The sequence below is a fragment of the Neomonachus schauinslandi genome, chromosome 13 (genome assembly GCF_002201575.2).
Source record: "Neomonachus schauinslandi chromosome 13, ASM220157v2, whole genome shotgun sequence".
Lineage (NCBI taxonomy): Eukaryota > Metazoa > Chordata > Mammalia > Carnivora > Phocidae > Neomonachus > Neomonachus schauinslandi.
Genome location: NC_058415.1, coordinates 67128793 through 67144756, shown reverse-complemented (window position 1 = coordinate 67144756; position 15964 = coordinate 67128793). Strand labels below are relative to the sequence as shown.

At 42.2% G+C, this 15964-nt stretch overlaps 1 protein-coding gene across 1 annotated transcript in view; it reads right to left on the bottom strand.

The window, feature by feature from the left end:
• FSD1L (fibronectin type III and SPRY domain containing 1 like) overlaps positions 1-14145 on the bottom strand; it is a 60163-nt gene extending 46018 nt beyond the window's left edge. The window contains exon 1 of the mRNA XM_044920561.1: positions 14010-14145. Within this exon, the coding sequence (XP_044776496.1) occupies positions 14010-14024 (15 nt within the window). The 5' untranslated portion in view covers positions 14025-14145. The remainder of the gene's footprint in view (positions 1-14009) is intronic.
• Between the last annotated feature and the right edge of the window lie 1819 nt (positions 14146-15964).

Genomic DNA, 15964 nt, shown 5'->3' with positions numbered 1-15964 from the left:
TAACCAATTTGCCCATCATATGAAATATCCATACAATAAATTATATATTCTTTTAAAATTTTGGTTTGCTAAGACTCTTCATGACATAAAACTGTTAGAATTTCCATAATAGAGAATCATTGCTTGAGGTTAAGCTCTGTCCAGTGCTAAGCATACTCGTGAACTTCAAAGTAAAAATGAAAAGTCTTCTAGGAGAAATTTTATCCCATGAAAAGGAGGAGTTAGGCCCAATGAATTCAACTCAGTAACTAAATTTCAATCACCAGGATATATGTGAGTTCAATAAACACTGAAGGAAATTTCACAAAAAAAACTATGAAGCATTGGTATATAAAAAAGGCAGAACTAGTTCAGAGCCAAAACAAAACAAACAAACAAACCCAAAAAACCTCTCTAGTACAAAACAGCTTTCCACTTTTATTTTTTGTCTAAATTTAGTAACAAACTCTGTATTTCGGGAATTCTGCAGCAAAAATTCTTTGGAGATAGCTAAAGCCTATTTGTCTCAGCTAGGTAACCTCTAAGCTCCAAACATTTTAATGAGAAGCCTCCTACCATTTTAAAGCTCCCTGCTATTTACTGGGTATAGTCAAAAACATCTAAATGCTTTAATTTTTATTAAAGTTTTCAAGCTAAATCCTTTATACTCTTAAGAGTTACCTACTTACTGGGGCGCCCGGGTGCCTTAATTGGTTAAGCGTCTGCCTTCAGCTCAGGTCATGATCCCAGGGGCCTGGGATCGAGTCCGAGTCAGGTTCCCTGCTCTGCAGGGAGTCTGCTTCTCCCTCTGTCCCTCCCCCCACTTGTTTTCTCTCTCTCTCTCTCTCTCTCTCTCTCCCTCTCTCAAATAAATAAATCTTAAAAAAAAAAAAAAAGTTACCCACCTACTGAAAGTTATTAGACTCTGTTCTCACAGTAATGTTAGAGGGAAGAATATAGCCTTTATCAATTGCAACATTCAACAGAAATATAGTGAGGGCCAAATAGTAGCCACATCAAAAAAGTAAAACTTAAGTGAAGTTAATTTTAACATTTTACTTAACCCAACTGATCCAAAATATTATTTCAACATGTAATCAAAATTTAACAATTACCAAATTCCTTCTTTCCTTCCTTTTTGGTACTAGGTCTTCAAAATTTGATGTGTATTTTACACTTACAGCACATCTCAATTCAAATGAGTCACATTTCCAGTGCTCAATAACCAAATGGGGCTCAAAGCTACCATACTGGACATAGCTTTAGAGGCCTAAACCATCCAAATAGTCCATATGTTTCTAAGACTGGGACAGGGAGGGCAAAGAGCCTATATACATCTGCTTAACTTGCAGTTAATAATAAACAAAAGCTTTCTGAATTTTTTCTTGGAATACCAGAATTTCTATATATGTTTACCATATGCCAGATTCCTGAATTATAATAGCTGTATGTGAATATAAGCTAAAATGTTACAACCAAATTCCTTTACCAGAATTTCACTAATTTCTCAGCTTTTATTTATGTAAATATTACCTTTAGAAATGGAAAAGTAATATTATAATATTACCACCTCTCAAAAACAAACAAACACACAAACAAACAAACAAACCAAGGCATAAGCAGCTCTCCTTTCAGGATCCCTCTAATACCATAACAAGAGAAAGCTACTCTTCTCTCCTGTAAAACTTATACTGCTCATTGGTTTTGGTTGGAAAAAACTTAAAAGTCCATGTCAAGGTTGGTATCTGACAAAAACAAAGCTGCACCTGAAGACAGCTGACATATAAGTTATACAAACTTAATCATCAGGATCCTTCGTGTATGGTACTGCCCCATACCTCCAAGATATAATATCCTGAGATTACAGCTAATCTTATGGTTAAAGACTATTAAAAAAAAAATCTAATGGTAAAGACTATTCCCCTTTCATTCATTCAAAATTCTGCTATCACCAGAAAATGAAAAATGACCTTTCTCAATTTGTATTGGCCCATGAAGTGTTACTGGCAATATTTCTGGAAAGAAACCCTATGATCTGTGTGTTAAAGCTTTTGGGGTAATGGTATTCTATATGAATTACCTAAGGCTTTAAAAATACCATACTCCCCCAGAAAGTGGTGGGGAAGGAAAGGTCTTTAAAGGCTGATATACTATTTCAGGGAAACATCATCTCATTCTTTGAAGAGAAAACGCTTTATGGCTCACATTTTGCACTTCACTGGGAGTTCTAGTACAGAATGAGGGTCTACCACAGAACACCTAAATAAAGGGCCCGCATCCTGAGAAAAACAGCTTACCTTACTGCCAAAGTAACAAAGACTGAAGTCTGAGATTCTCAGGGTGGGGGTGTTACTCCAGTCTCTAGGTAAGGAGAGCTTTGGAGCCTTTGCTGTAATATACACCACTGAGATGCTATACAAATGGACAAGCCAGCTGTAGAGGGCTTTGGAGCCTCAGCATTTAAGGTCACCTGTATTTTAACAGCTACCAAATGTATTAGAAAACATGACTGCAGTGGGGTACCTGGGTGGCTCAGTCAGTTAAGCGTCTGCCTCCGGCTCAGGTAGTGATCTCACTCAGCAGGGAGTCTGCTTCTCCCTCTCCCTCTGCCCTCCCTGCCCCATGCTCACTCTCTCACGTGCTCTCTCGGATAAATAAAATTTTTTAAAAAAATAAAAGAAAACATGGCTGCAGAAGAAATGATCATCCAGATGACTAAGAGTCAGAACCCAAAGCAACCAATGTGACCTTGGTAGCTAATACAGATAAAGTGCTGCCTCTACCCTAAGCTTTTCTAAGAAAAAAGGAAGGTATCCTGAAAGTTCTGCAAGGATAGACTGCTGAAGGGCTCCAGAAGCTCTGAAGCCACTTGCCCTTTAATCTGGAGAGAATGATCAATTGCAAAAGACTATAATTAAGAACTCACATTTAGTATTCTCCTATAGTAGAAGTTCATCAGGAAGGGATGAGAAATAAATTATCTAGGGGACCAGGGCTTCAACCATTCTGGTCCTCACAAGATCAGGGACTGGCTAGACTAAGGGTGAAAATGGCATGAAGACAGAAAGAACTAAGGAACTTGGAGCTGAGCAGAACTGGGAAACAAACTGCAAGTAACCAAAATATTTAAGTACCACCACCAATACCAAAACTTATAAAAACTAAAGGATTAGGATTCCATGAACTGAGTTCTGAAACTTAACTCCAGCTTGTGTATGTGCTACGCAGCTAAAGTTTTCTGTAGGTGGTAGGACTCAGAGAAGAGGTGTATACAGGGATAGTGTGTGCCTAATATATAAAAGGTATGCAACAGGAGGCTAGCTGAATAGGTATCAAATCCAACATAATTTTGTTAAAGTGTTTTCTAAATATGGCCAGCAACATGCCAGGGCAGGGTATCTATATTCAGAAACTTAGAGAAAGAATTTTAAAGTTTTAAAGAATTAAAAGATACATAATCCTTTTGAGTTTTCTACCCCACTTTATCCCTTTAGGGCCTCCACAATTAATCAATAGCTTTTATAATGGAGACACAGCAATGATAAAGAACTTGAGGAGGAAGCACAAAGCCAAAAGCCTCAATGAATGTAATGTAAGCTCTGCATAATCGGAGCACCATCAGATACAGAGCCTCTCCTCTGAGCTCCAGAACATTTTCATCCAACTGCTTACTTGGAATCTCCACTTGGATGTCTCACAAGCAGTTCAAAACTCAACATGTCATTATGTCCCCCACTAAACCAGAGCCCTTCTCTAGTGTTCTATCTCTGCAAATCGTGGTACTAGCTGCAAAATCAGAAACTAGGCCATCATCATTACATCCTCTCCTTTCATTTGTTCTCTACGTGTAGTCACCAAGTCCTGTGAATTTTACCTCCTAAATAGTTCTACAATCACTACTACTATCTTAGTACTAGTCATATCATATCTCAACTTACACTCTTGTAAAACTTAACTGGCTTGTGATCCATTCTTTCTCCCCAATAACCAGTTCTGTATACTGCAGCTAGAATAATATGATAGCATCACTCTTCCTGCTTAATAGTTGGTCTTCAGTGGCTTTCCACTGGTCCTTGGATAAAACTGAAAATCTTTAACATGACCTGTTAACACAACCTTACATAATCTGTAAAACCCTGCATGATCTTCCCACTGCCTACCTCTCCTGCTTCAACTCACACCAGATTTCTTCTTCCTTGCTGCATTCCAGCTGCGTAGCCTTATTTTTAACATGCTTTGTTTCCCACCTGGGAACCCTCACACCTATCAGTTCCTCTGCCTATAAGCACTGTTCTAAAACATATACATGATGTATTGTTAAAAGAAGTTCCAACACTGGGGCGCCTGGGTGGCTCAGTCATTAAGCGTCTGCCTTCGGCTCAGGCCATGATCCCAGGGTCCTGGGATGGAGCCCCGCATTGGGCTCCCTGCTCAGCGGGAAGCCTGCTTCTCCCTCTCCCACTCCCCCTGCTTGTGTTCCCTCTCTCGCTGTGTCTCTCTCTGTCAAATAAATAAATAAAATTAAAAAAAAAAAAGTTCCATCATTAAGACAAGTTCCAAAAAGGTATTTATGGAATGAGCTCAGTGTGATATATATTAGCCTCAGTTATTATAAAACCCTGATGATGAAGGAAGACATCTGCTCTGTGGGATTCTATCATTGTGAAAGGATGCCTACAGGAGTCTCAGATTTCATCTCAGACCTCAAGTCTCCCACCACGTTCCAACATAATTATATTTTGCAAGACTTCAGGTGGCCATGACTAAGGGTTCTAGGTGATATAGGTCTGAAGATATGCTTTGCCAAATACCAATTCTGCTGATCACAGTAAAATATATAGGACATATATCTCCAAAGGAAGGTGCACAGGCAATCTCAGCCATTATCCTTTGGTCAAGATCCACAGTTACCAGGATCTCAAAAATAAAACTACTATATCAAGATTGAGCCAGTCAATTACTTGACTAGGGAAATAGGCTAAGGTAAGTGCTATGCTAACAAAAACCAAAAAAAGTAAGGGCGGGGGAGTATACACCCCAGCCAAGCACAACTGCAATCATTCCCATGGAATGGATCAAAAATCTAGGATGCTGGGATGTACAAGGCATGAGGTACCCTCTTCAAAGGAGCATAGCTTAATGTTACGCTTATAGTCACAATAAATCATATGAAGTAAAAGCACAATAGCCTCCGAGCAAAATAATAAATAACACTTTTATACTCTTAAGTGCCAAGGACCATTTTAAGCTCTTTACATAAATTAATTCATTTAATCCTCTCAAGAATCCTATGAAGTAGGACACTATTATTATCCCCATTTTCTAATTTGGAAGCTGAGGTACAGAGAAGTTAAATGATAGTTTGCCCATGATCTCAGCGCTAAAATGTGGCAGCCTGGATTCAAATTAAGGCAGTCTGACTCCTGAGTCTGTTGCTCTTAATTATTACACTGTACTACCTAAAATAAAGATCAGAGATACATGAAAAGAATATCTAAGGGCACCAAAAAGACTAAGATTTTACTTCAAGATTGTAAAAACTAGAACTGATCAAGAAATTGTAACATGTACCACCCTGCCAGATACAAGGGCAACCTTACTGCAAGTATATCATCTTATACATGTGAGAACATGATGACTTCCAACATTTGAAATGGCATGGTTCTACTGGTTTTAGCTTAATATATGTGAAGATGACAAATTCAAATGCTGAGTCTTAATTCTGCTACATCCAACAAAAAACTGCCAGCTTGGGTTACTTACTTGAAAACTATCCAGTGTAACCAGCCCCTGAAATTACGGTGCAGAAACTTCCTGTTCTTAGAACCAGTGGCAGAAAACCATGATACCCAGGCTTATATGCTAGTCTGAATCTGAGGACCTCCATGACCATGTGGTCATAATTAGAGAAACACTTTGACACCTGTGTTTCCCACCAGCACCTACTCACACCAAGAGATTTCTGATTCAAATTCTACATTAATATTCCAGACCGCTGAAATACACAAATCTGTAATCACAGCAAATATCACTAGCCAATCTACCATTTAAGAGGGTCAAACTATTTTTATGGTAAATTTCAGTAGTATTCACTAAGCACCTTCTAGGTGCCAAGAACTGTGCTAAACTGTCAACATGGAGTATCTTTTTAATCATCACAACAGATTTTTAAGAAGTACTATCAGTCTTTGCATTTTATGGTTGAGGAAAAGGAAGGTTAAAGAAGTTAAGAAATTTTCTCAGATCACACAGCTATCAAGTGGCCGTCACAACTCAAATCTAGGAAGCTGCCTGTACTTTTATACGACCCTAGGCTGCTTCCACTGCCATGGAGTGTACAAAACAAGCACAGGATTTCTGCAATCAGAGCAAAGGGATCAATGAAACCAGGATACAACATTCCTGGGAAATATCCTAATGCCACCAGGAATGATGCCACTTGCATCACACCACACCATAGACTTCTCCTTTGAATTAGGTAACAAGAGTTAAATTCCACAAAGTTCTATCCAGCTGATAAGCTAGACAACCAGAATCTCACCAGCTCCCCATAGCTCTGGCAACACAAATAAGAGTATTTGCTCAGGGGCGCCTGGGCGGCTTAGTCGTTAAGCGTCCGCCTTCGGCTCGGGTCATGATCCCAGGTCCTGGGATGGAGCCCCGCATCGCATTGGGCTCCCAGCTCAGCAGGGAGTCTGCTTCTCCCTCTCCCACTCCCCCTGCTTGTGTTCCTGCTCTCATTGTCTCTCTCTCTGTCCAATAAATAAATAAAATCTTAAAAAAAAAAAAAAAGAGGGGTGCCTGGGTGGCTCAGTCGGTTAAGCGTCTGCCTTCGGCTCAGGTCATGGTCTCAGGTCCTGGGATCGAGTCCTGCATCGGGCTCTCCCTCTGCTGCTTCCCATTAGCGCGCTCTCTCTCGCTCTCTTTCTCTGTGTCAAATGAATATGTAAAGTCTTTTAAAAAAAAATTAAAATTAAAAAAAAAGTATTTGCTCAGGTGTTATGTGAAGAGCTAAAAAAGGAGAATTATATATTGCTGAGGAATTCAGGAATCTGATCATCATAAATAGCTAGATGGTAGAAAGCCATGCCCTCTCTTAACACTACCTATTTACAGAGGCAACTGAGGTGATCCACAGGAAAAAAATCTAGTAAAAGACCTGGTAGGGAATTCTGCCTTTAAGCCCTGAGCCCAGCTGTAAGACATCAGGACAGAAGAGGTACCCTCCCACCTAGGATTTGAAGAAATGTAACGAGTGACAAGCTAAAGAAGCCTTATCCATGCACAGTGACCTTTGAATTGGTTGTTCCATTCACTGAAGTCTAGGAAGCTCATATTCAGCCAAAGAAACCAGAGGTCCCACCATCTAACTGAGGGAGGTGCAGTGGGAATGAAGATAGGGGTTACTATAAACTAACAACCCTTCTGAAGGGCAACTTGGCAATACATACCAAAAGATTTTTAAAAGTTTAGAAACATTGACTCAATAATTCCATTTCTACTAAATTTATTCTAAGTAAATAATTTAAGGTATAACCAGAGACTTGGCTACAAGATGTTCATCTCAGTGTTATTTATAACACTAGAAGGTTGGGACCAACATAAATATACAACAAAGAGTACTGATTAAAAACCAAGCAATAGGGGCGCCTGGGTGGCTCAGACGGTTAAGCGTCTGCCTTCGGCTCAGGTCATGGTCCCGGGGTCCTGGGATCGAGCCCCACATCAGGCTCCCTGCTGAGCAGGGAGCCTGCTTCTCCCTCTCCCTCTGCCTGCCGCTCCCCCTGCTTGTACTCCCTCTATATATATAATAAAAAATAAAAAATCTTAAAAAAAATTAAAACCAAGCAATACATCCATACAAAGAATTCTGAATTAAGTGTAGAATAATACTAACACGATAAAAGATTTATATTAAGTGAAAGGCAAACTATAAAGCAGTATTACCATAGCATGATACCATAGTCTTCATAAGTTTCTATATACATGTAAAAAACTGGAATGAAATACTATAAATGTTAAAACAAGTTATCTCTGGGTGGCAGGATTATGGGTGATTTTCATTTTATTTTCATCTATCTATATTTCCTATTTTCCTACAATAAACTTTTTATTACTTATATTTATAACGTAACAAAAGTACACAGTGCTAACACCTTGTTATAAATTAGCTCAAAATATAATTAGCTATCAATCAACAAGTATCAATAACTAAGACCAGGTTCTATCAGAACCCTGTGGCTCTGAGTGCCAACTGAGAATGTAAAACATACAAAAAGAAAGCTGGAGATAAAATCTACCAACTTTAAAATATTATCCACCCTAGGTTGGAGTGGATTATCTATCACCATGGCAAACATTCAATATGTGTTTACTGCATGAATAATCCTGCTTACATTCAGTCAGGCATTGCAAAGAAGCACTGTGTTAAAATTAAAATTAAAAAAAGAAAGAGAGAGAGAGAGAAAGAAAGAAAGGAAGGAAGGAAGGAAGGAAGAAAAGAAAGAAGGAGAAAGAAAAAAAGAGAGAAAGAAAGAAAGATGGATGCATGAATCTGCTTCACCATCGACCTCTGAACTGCCTGGGTTGGAACTGCATCAGTGTACTTATAAATGGATTTTCTACAGTTCAGTACTGTAAATATATTTTTCTTTTCTTATAACTTTCTTAACATTTTCTTTTCTCTAGCTTACTTTATTGTAAGAATACAACATATGATACATATACAAAATGTATGCCAAATGACTGTTTATGTTACCCATAGGCTTCCAGTTTACTATTTCAGTCAGCAGTAGGCTATTAGTAGTTAAGTTTTGGGGGAGTCAAAAGTTATATGCATATTTTCAACTGTGTCGGGGAGCAACTGTAGCACCCCTAACCCCTGTGTTGTTCAACTGTTATTTCCAATTTTTTAAAACTCCCAAGTTCAAAAAAATGAACATATCTGTATTTAAATATAGTGATCAAGAGTATGTCAGTACGGTCCTTTGAAGAGGGTATCTCATGCCTTATATCCCAGATTACTTTGATCCATTCCATGGGAATGACTGCGGTTGCATTTGGGTAGGGTATATAAAACTCCACTTGTACTTTCCTGTTCACGGCTCTACTTTAGAAAGCTAAGACCCTCCTTCAAAAAAGAAAAAGAGCTGGAGAGAGGGGATACAGATACACACACACACACACATATACACACACTAGAAAAATAATGATTTTATCAGGGCATCAAGACAGACCAAATTCCAGGGTTTTTATAAATCATGTTCTATTACTTTCTATCAACTATTTTCACTAGATTTAATTAGCTTCTTTAAAAAAAAAAAAAAACTACTTTATAGGGACGCCTGGATGGCTCAGTCGGTTAAGCGTCTATAGGGACGCCTGGATGGCTCAGTCGGTTAAGCGTCTGCCTTCAGCTCACGTCATGATCCCAGGGTCCTAGGATCCAGCCCAAGGTCAGACTCCTTTCTCAGCAGGGGCTCTGCTTCTCCCTCTCCATCTGCCCCTGCCCCTCCCCCTGCTCCTGCGCACATGCACGAGCGTTCTCTCTCTCTCTTTCTCTCAAAGAAATAAGTAAAATCTTAAAAAAAAAAACTATAGGGATTCATTCCTATTAACATCTTAAATTTTAATTACTCATATCACCATTAAAGACAAAGGATTCAGGAAAGAAGGGTGGTAATGAAAAAAGCTTGGGCTGTGAAGAAAGACTGGGCTTAAATTCCGACTATCACTTGCTAGTGTGCAACCCTGAAGAAGTCAGTTAGCCTGTGAGTTTGGTTTTCCATATAGATGTGCAACTGGAATATGAGCTATCATGAGGGTTTAAAGCAGTCTAACACAATACTGGATGCAGAACAATACTCATCAAGGGCCCTTGAACAACACAGGGGTTAGGGGTGCTGACTTCATTTTTCTTTCCTTTCTTTAGGAAATATTTTTTTGACTGAGAAGAAGAAGTAATTTTGGAACGTGAAAATGGTTGGTTTTCTGGATATGGTGGAGGTCTCTGAATTGCTAAGGTACAATATGAAGGAAAAGAAGAGCAAATACCAGGGTAGAGGAGGAAACTGGGATAAGGAAGCCATGTGTATACAGCTACTTGCTACAGCTTGTCATGCTTTAAAACTCCCCCTACTCTGGGCACCTGGGTGGCTTAGTCGTTGAGCATCTGCCTTCGGCTCGGGTCATGATCCAGGGGTCCTGGGATCGAGCCCCGCATCGAGCCCCACATCGGGCTCCCTGCTCCGCGGGAGGCCTGCTTCTCCCTCTCCCACTCCCCTTGCTTGGGTTCCCTCTCTCGCTGTGTCTCTCTCTGTCAAATAAATAAATAAAATCTTGAAGAAAAAAATAAAAAGTAAAAAATAAAACTCCCCCTATTCAGTTCAATCTCCCCAGTCTACATTTGTCCAGTCTTGCGTAGTCAACCCTTACCTGTCACTACCACTTTCCAAGTAGAAAGTAAAGAATATGCAGGAAAAAGTGGGAGAAACCAAACAATTTACCATGTATGCTCTTGGCAACCTCTCCCCCTTCCTCTCCACCATTATTATCCTACAGCATGTACCTTTCCTGGAAACAGGAACCCCTATGAACACAAATGATCTCCTGTGCAAAACCTTAAACTCAAATTCTAAGGGCCAAGATTCTAGAAAGGTGTAAATGTCTGTTGTTTCATTGGTTTCTTTGAACATACGCATTTAATCAGGTACAGAAACCTTTGGGATTTTATCTTAAAACCACTTAAGGACATAATCAAAAGGTTTGAGTATCAAACAAAGCCACCTATCCATAACACATCCTGTTCGCAAAAGTGTCCCAGAAACTCGATATAAACAAAATCCTTCTGTTTATTTCTAGGAGATAATACTGTGGTTTTCTGTATCCAACAGTATGCCTTACATACCCAAGGCAATTATGTTTTCCTCCCCTACTCTGTTGCTAACACAACACTGAAGTCCAAGTTATTTTCACAGACAAAAAAGCAGCTGGTCAAGCTAATCCATCTGCTGACTAGCCACCATCAAGCTTCTGTAAGACTGTCCAGTTAACTTAACCCCTATTGTCAGACTGCATGAGTCAGAACTCCCAATCCTCTTTCAATTAGGATTTAACAACTCTTCTTTGACACCACCATTTGAAATCACTTATTACAGATAAAAGAACAGAAAACATATTTTGAAACTTAAGGACAAAGGTTAAAAATGGTAGATTGGATTAGAAAAATAGTTATACAAATTATCAACAAAAGGAGAAAGTTATTTTGAAGTTGAGATTATGAAATTCATAACAAGAGCCAACAGTACTTAATGTGTGCTAGGCACCAAGGATTTTTAAAAATTAACATGATCCTCACAATAACCCTTTGAGGTAAGTACAATTGTTATCTTTATTCTATAGATGGGAAAATAAGACACACAGCAAATTACCCAAGCTCATTCAGCTCATAGTTGGTAGTAAGACTGGAGACCTGGCTCCAAAGCCATGCTCTTAATAATTTAAAGCCCAAATCCCAATGCCTTACTAATAGGTGTATATTCAAGCCATCCTCACCATTTGCCACTTGCAGTACCTTACCATTTTCTTTACAGTGACTAAAGTACCATCCCTGCTACTATTTTCATTATAACTTTTTATTTTATTTTTATTTTATCTATTTATTTGAGAGAGAGAGCATGACAGAGAGCAAGAGCACAAGCCGGGGGAGGGGTAGAGGGCGAAGGAGACTCTCCAGCAGAGTAGGGAGCCCGATGCGGGGCTCAATCCCAGGACTCTGGGATCACGACCTGAGCCAAAGGTAGACACTTAACCCACTGAGCCACCCAGGCGCCGGTCACTGTAACATTTTATAACAAGGAAGAAAAATCATGCCAGGGGTGTATTACTTAAAAAGAAATACACAGTTCATTATTAGTTGAGGTATAGAATTGATTCTGCAGTAATTCATGAGAAAAAGATGCTAAAATTCATAGCAATAAATTGGTTATAAGCATTAACACCAGATTCTCATTTTAAGCTATAGAAGAAAATAGTTTTTTATTAGAAATATTATTTGATACCAACAAATGAAATGAAGTTCAACACATTTTCTAACATTGAGAAGGTTATTTTCAAAGTTACCACAAAGAACACCTAATTCTTTGCTACCTCTGGGGAAACTGCTCGTGGTACTTGCAGCTACTCAAAAACACCGTGTGGAATGAGACCAGGTAAGTTCAGATCTTAGTCTCACGGCTAGTGGTAGGACCTTGCAGGAGCCACAAATTCCAACTCTTGAGTCCTTATTGAAGTGAGGGATAATGCATGCCCTGGCAAAATAAGATGATCCATTTTAAAATACTCTTTAAAATTATATTTTACAACACAGAGAGTATTTTAGTACCTTGTCTTTGTAAACTTTAAAACACTTTTTCATAACGAATTATTTTACCTGATTTTTACAGTAACTCTATAAAATATTCTTACTTCACTGTATAAACGAGGAAATAGATTAATCACAGTTAAGTGATTTGCTCAGTATCACAGAGCCAGTAAACAGCAGCATGGAACCCAAGTCTCTGCCCTTCCACTTGCCCAGAACTAACAACATCCATTCAGCTATCATATGACTTTTACCTGAAAAGTTAAATAAGCTGTGAAATGTTTTACCAATTTAGGCAGAGATGTTTATTTATTTATTTATTTATTTTAAAGATTTTATTTATTTATTTGACAGAGAGACACAGCGAGAGAGGGAACACAAGCAGGGGGAGTGGGAGAGGGAGAAGCAGGCCCCTCCCCGAGCAGGGTGCCCTATGCGGGGCTTGATCCCAGGACCCTGGGACCATGACCCGAGCTGAAGGCAGACGCCCAACGACTGAGCCACCCAGGCGCCCCAAGGCAGAGATGTTTTAAACATATATATACTCAAAATACACAAAACGTAATTTTTTACATATGTCTAATAGTCATGGAAATGAAAATTGAGTATACCCAATTGAGTTTCAAGATGCACGCATACAATTAAATCATATGAACTTTAATAAAATACTATAATAGTCAATGCTTAACACATCACTACACGATTTTCCCGTGTCCCCAGTGCTCCTTGAGGAGGTGAACACTGTTCTAGTAAGTTTTTCCAGTGCTTTCCATCTAATAATAGAAAATAATGGCCTCTTGAATATGCCCTTGTTTTTCCCTGCTACATTATTAATAACACTTGTGTTCGCCTCCTATACTATACTTCAGTTACTATCATCTAACAAAGAGAACAGGGGTGGTTGATTTCTATACAGGGATTATGACTGAATATTCATAACTCTAATTGTATTCAAAACACTGGCTATGTTCTCGAAACATTTTTTTTCCTTAATTGAAATTACTAGTTCTGTATATCCTCTCCCTAACTTGTTCGGAAAGTATACAACAGGCCACACCAACCGTTAAGGTAACTGTGACTAGCAACAAACCAGTCGAAGAGGGTGGGACTGCTGTCTCTTCTCCCAGTTCAACTAACACTAAACACCAAGACCTGCTTCCGAACGGGTCACGAGGCGGGTGGGAGCGGGGGGGCGCCGAGATGTGGTTCCTGACCTAAAGCAGTACGTACTGGGCCAAGAAAGACGGCTGAGTCGATAAAGGAGCATCAGCTTCGGCGTCAGCAGGTAGACCCCGTGCGCCTCGCTTTCTGCTAAGGAGGGATACACCCGCGCTCGCATGCGGGGAGGCTCGAGAATCAAAGGGGGCCTAGAGCGCTGCACAAAATGACTGAGAAATGGGGACAGCTCCCTTCTTCCCCTCAGGAGGCAGGGCCCAGGGCCAAAGGCCAGCTTGAGTCACCCGGCGCGGTCCCCGCAGCCTGGCGGGCGCCGCTTTGCTCTCACGGGGAAAGGAGCGGAGGGTGGGGGGACCCGACAGCCTCGCCCTCCGCCGGCGCCGCAGCCAGCCTGGCCGGGCCAGCCCCGCACGCCCACCGCCCACCCGGCCCCGGGCGCCCCGCCCACCCTCCCCCCAACCTCGGCGGCCCCGCGCCTCCTTCCCCCACTTACTTTCTGGGAGTCCATGGCTAGGGACGAAGTCCGCTGGGCCCCAAACCGCGTCGAAAAATCGTGCGGCGAGGCGGACGGAAGTCGGGCGCGCCAATACCGTCCCCGCGGCCACCGCTTTCCTCCACCGCCGGCTCAGCCTCAACCTCAGCCTCAGCCTGCACCGGCGCCGCCCGGCCCCGCCCGGTCCGCGCCCAGCCCGCGCGCGCGCCGTCGTCGCGCCGCGGTTGCCAGGGTGAAAGGGCGGCCCGCAGGAGGGAGGGCGCCCGGAGCGCCCTGCGCATGCGCGCGGCCGTGGGACGGGATGGGGCGGAGGGTGTCCGTTGCTGGGTGGGAGGGGCAGAAACCAGGGAGTGCTCGCCCTTTAGGGCCGCGGGTCCATTGACTGAAGCTTTCCTTCCTTCCCGCATCATTTTTCCTCCAGCATGCGCGCTATCGCTGCAGGCCTTGCAATGGATCACTGGGCATCCAGCAGCCGGGCCCGTGGGGAGGGCAGGGGAAGGAAAGGTCTGACACTTGAGATAGATCAGCCGCCTCTCCATCCTGCACGCATCTAAAGCACCCCTGACACTGGCTGCCCAGGAGCAAGGAAAGGGCTGGGGTAGAGGATGCAGTGGAAGCATGGGAAAGGCCTGTAGGGACGTGTCAGAAACATGGGTAGTGGAGCCTAGTAGACCTTTCCCAGAGAGCCCTCGTGGGTATCGTGCTGTGATTCTGAGCAAGTCACTCTCCCTGGTCCTATTTCATCTTCCTTAAAATAAGATTGATAATGCTGACTTTGCAGAGCGTTGTGAGGATAAAATAACAGATTTGAAGTGCCCAGTACATAATTAATGACCAGTAAATTATAGTTGTTGGTGGGGAGCTAGAACCTGCTCAGTCTGGCCTGAAGGGACCATCCAGACTGTAGAAAGCTAGGGGAGGTGGGCTTGAAAATGTTCTTCCCCAAACAGAAAGGCCTCAATCCTCCATTTCGATCTGTATCCGCAGCACAGGGCCTGCCACCTAGTATGCCCTCAATAAATCCTTTTTTTACTGGACAGACATGTACAAGAAACAGGACGAAGGGCACAAAAGGGAGAACCGGGACTTGGCTCAAGCTAGGTGGACAGTGCTTGAAGGCAGGGCCCAGGGAGGGCTTATGTGCACAGTTTTGCTCCCACGGCTGAAAGGAGTAATGGCATGCAAACTTGCAGAGAGATGCTCCGTCTCTTGGTATCAAGGGAAAGGAACCTCCTATCCAAGCCACCCCGATTTCATGAGGAGCAATGGGCAGCCAAGCAGCCAGCCTCTCGTGCAGGGCTGCAAGCATGAAGGCCCTTCTCCACACTGCGTACTCACTGCAGCTGAGTCAGTTTCCCATGAGGGAGAAATGCCCCCTAGGGATGTCAGAACATTAGAGGTCAAACTGCAGGACTGTGAGCGCCCTAGCCCTGTCCCTGCCTTCTGCTGTGGGACACATCATTAAGGGCAAGAAACAGCATTTAGTGCTGTCCCCAGTTCTCTTGCTGCAAGGACTTTACTTCAGAGAGCAACCCCTGGACACTTTATGACCGATAGGTATAACCACAGGAGGAGACAGAAGGAGGCTTTGGAGACAGCAAGTGGCTGCTGAAATGTGATCGCCAGAATACTGTCACAGGTCACATCCCAGTAGCTCACTCCTGGCTCCTTGCCTCCTCACTCCTCTAGTTCTTTCCCTGCAGCCCAGCCAGGAGCCTGCAGCTTTGGACAAGAGCTCTGCCCCTTTTGACTTCTGCCCTTGCCAGATCTCTATTTCTTCAGGCAGACTGACTTCCCTGCCCAGCTCACTCAGGCCTTCCGCTTGCCCTTATTCCTGTCTCTTCTGGCTGTGACTTCTGTCTTCCCCTGCCTATCCGGGCTCTCTGGCAGCAGTACTCACCTGGCTGGGCATTCAGTCTGCACCCCCAACCCACTCCCGCTGCTTCTGGCCTATG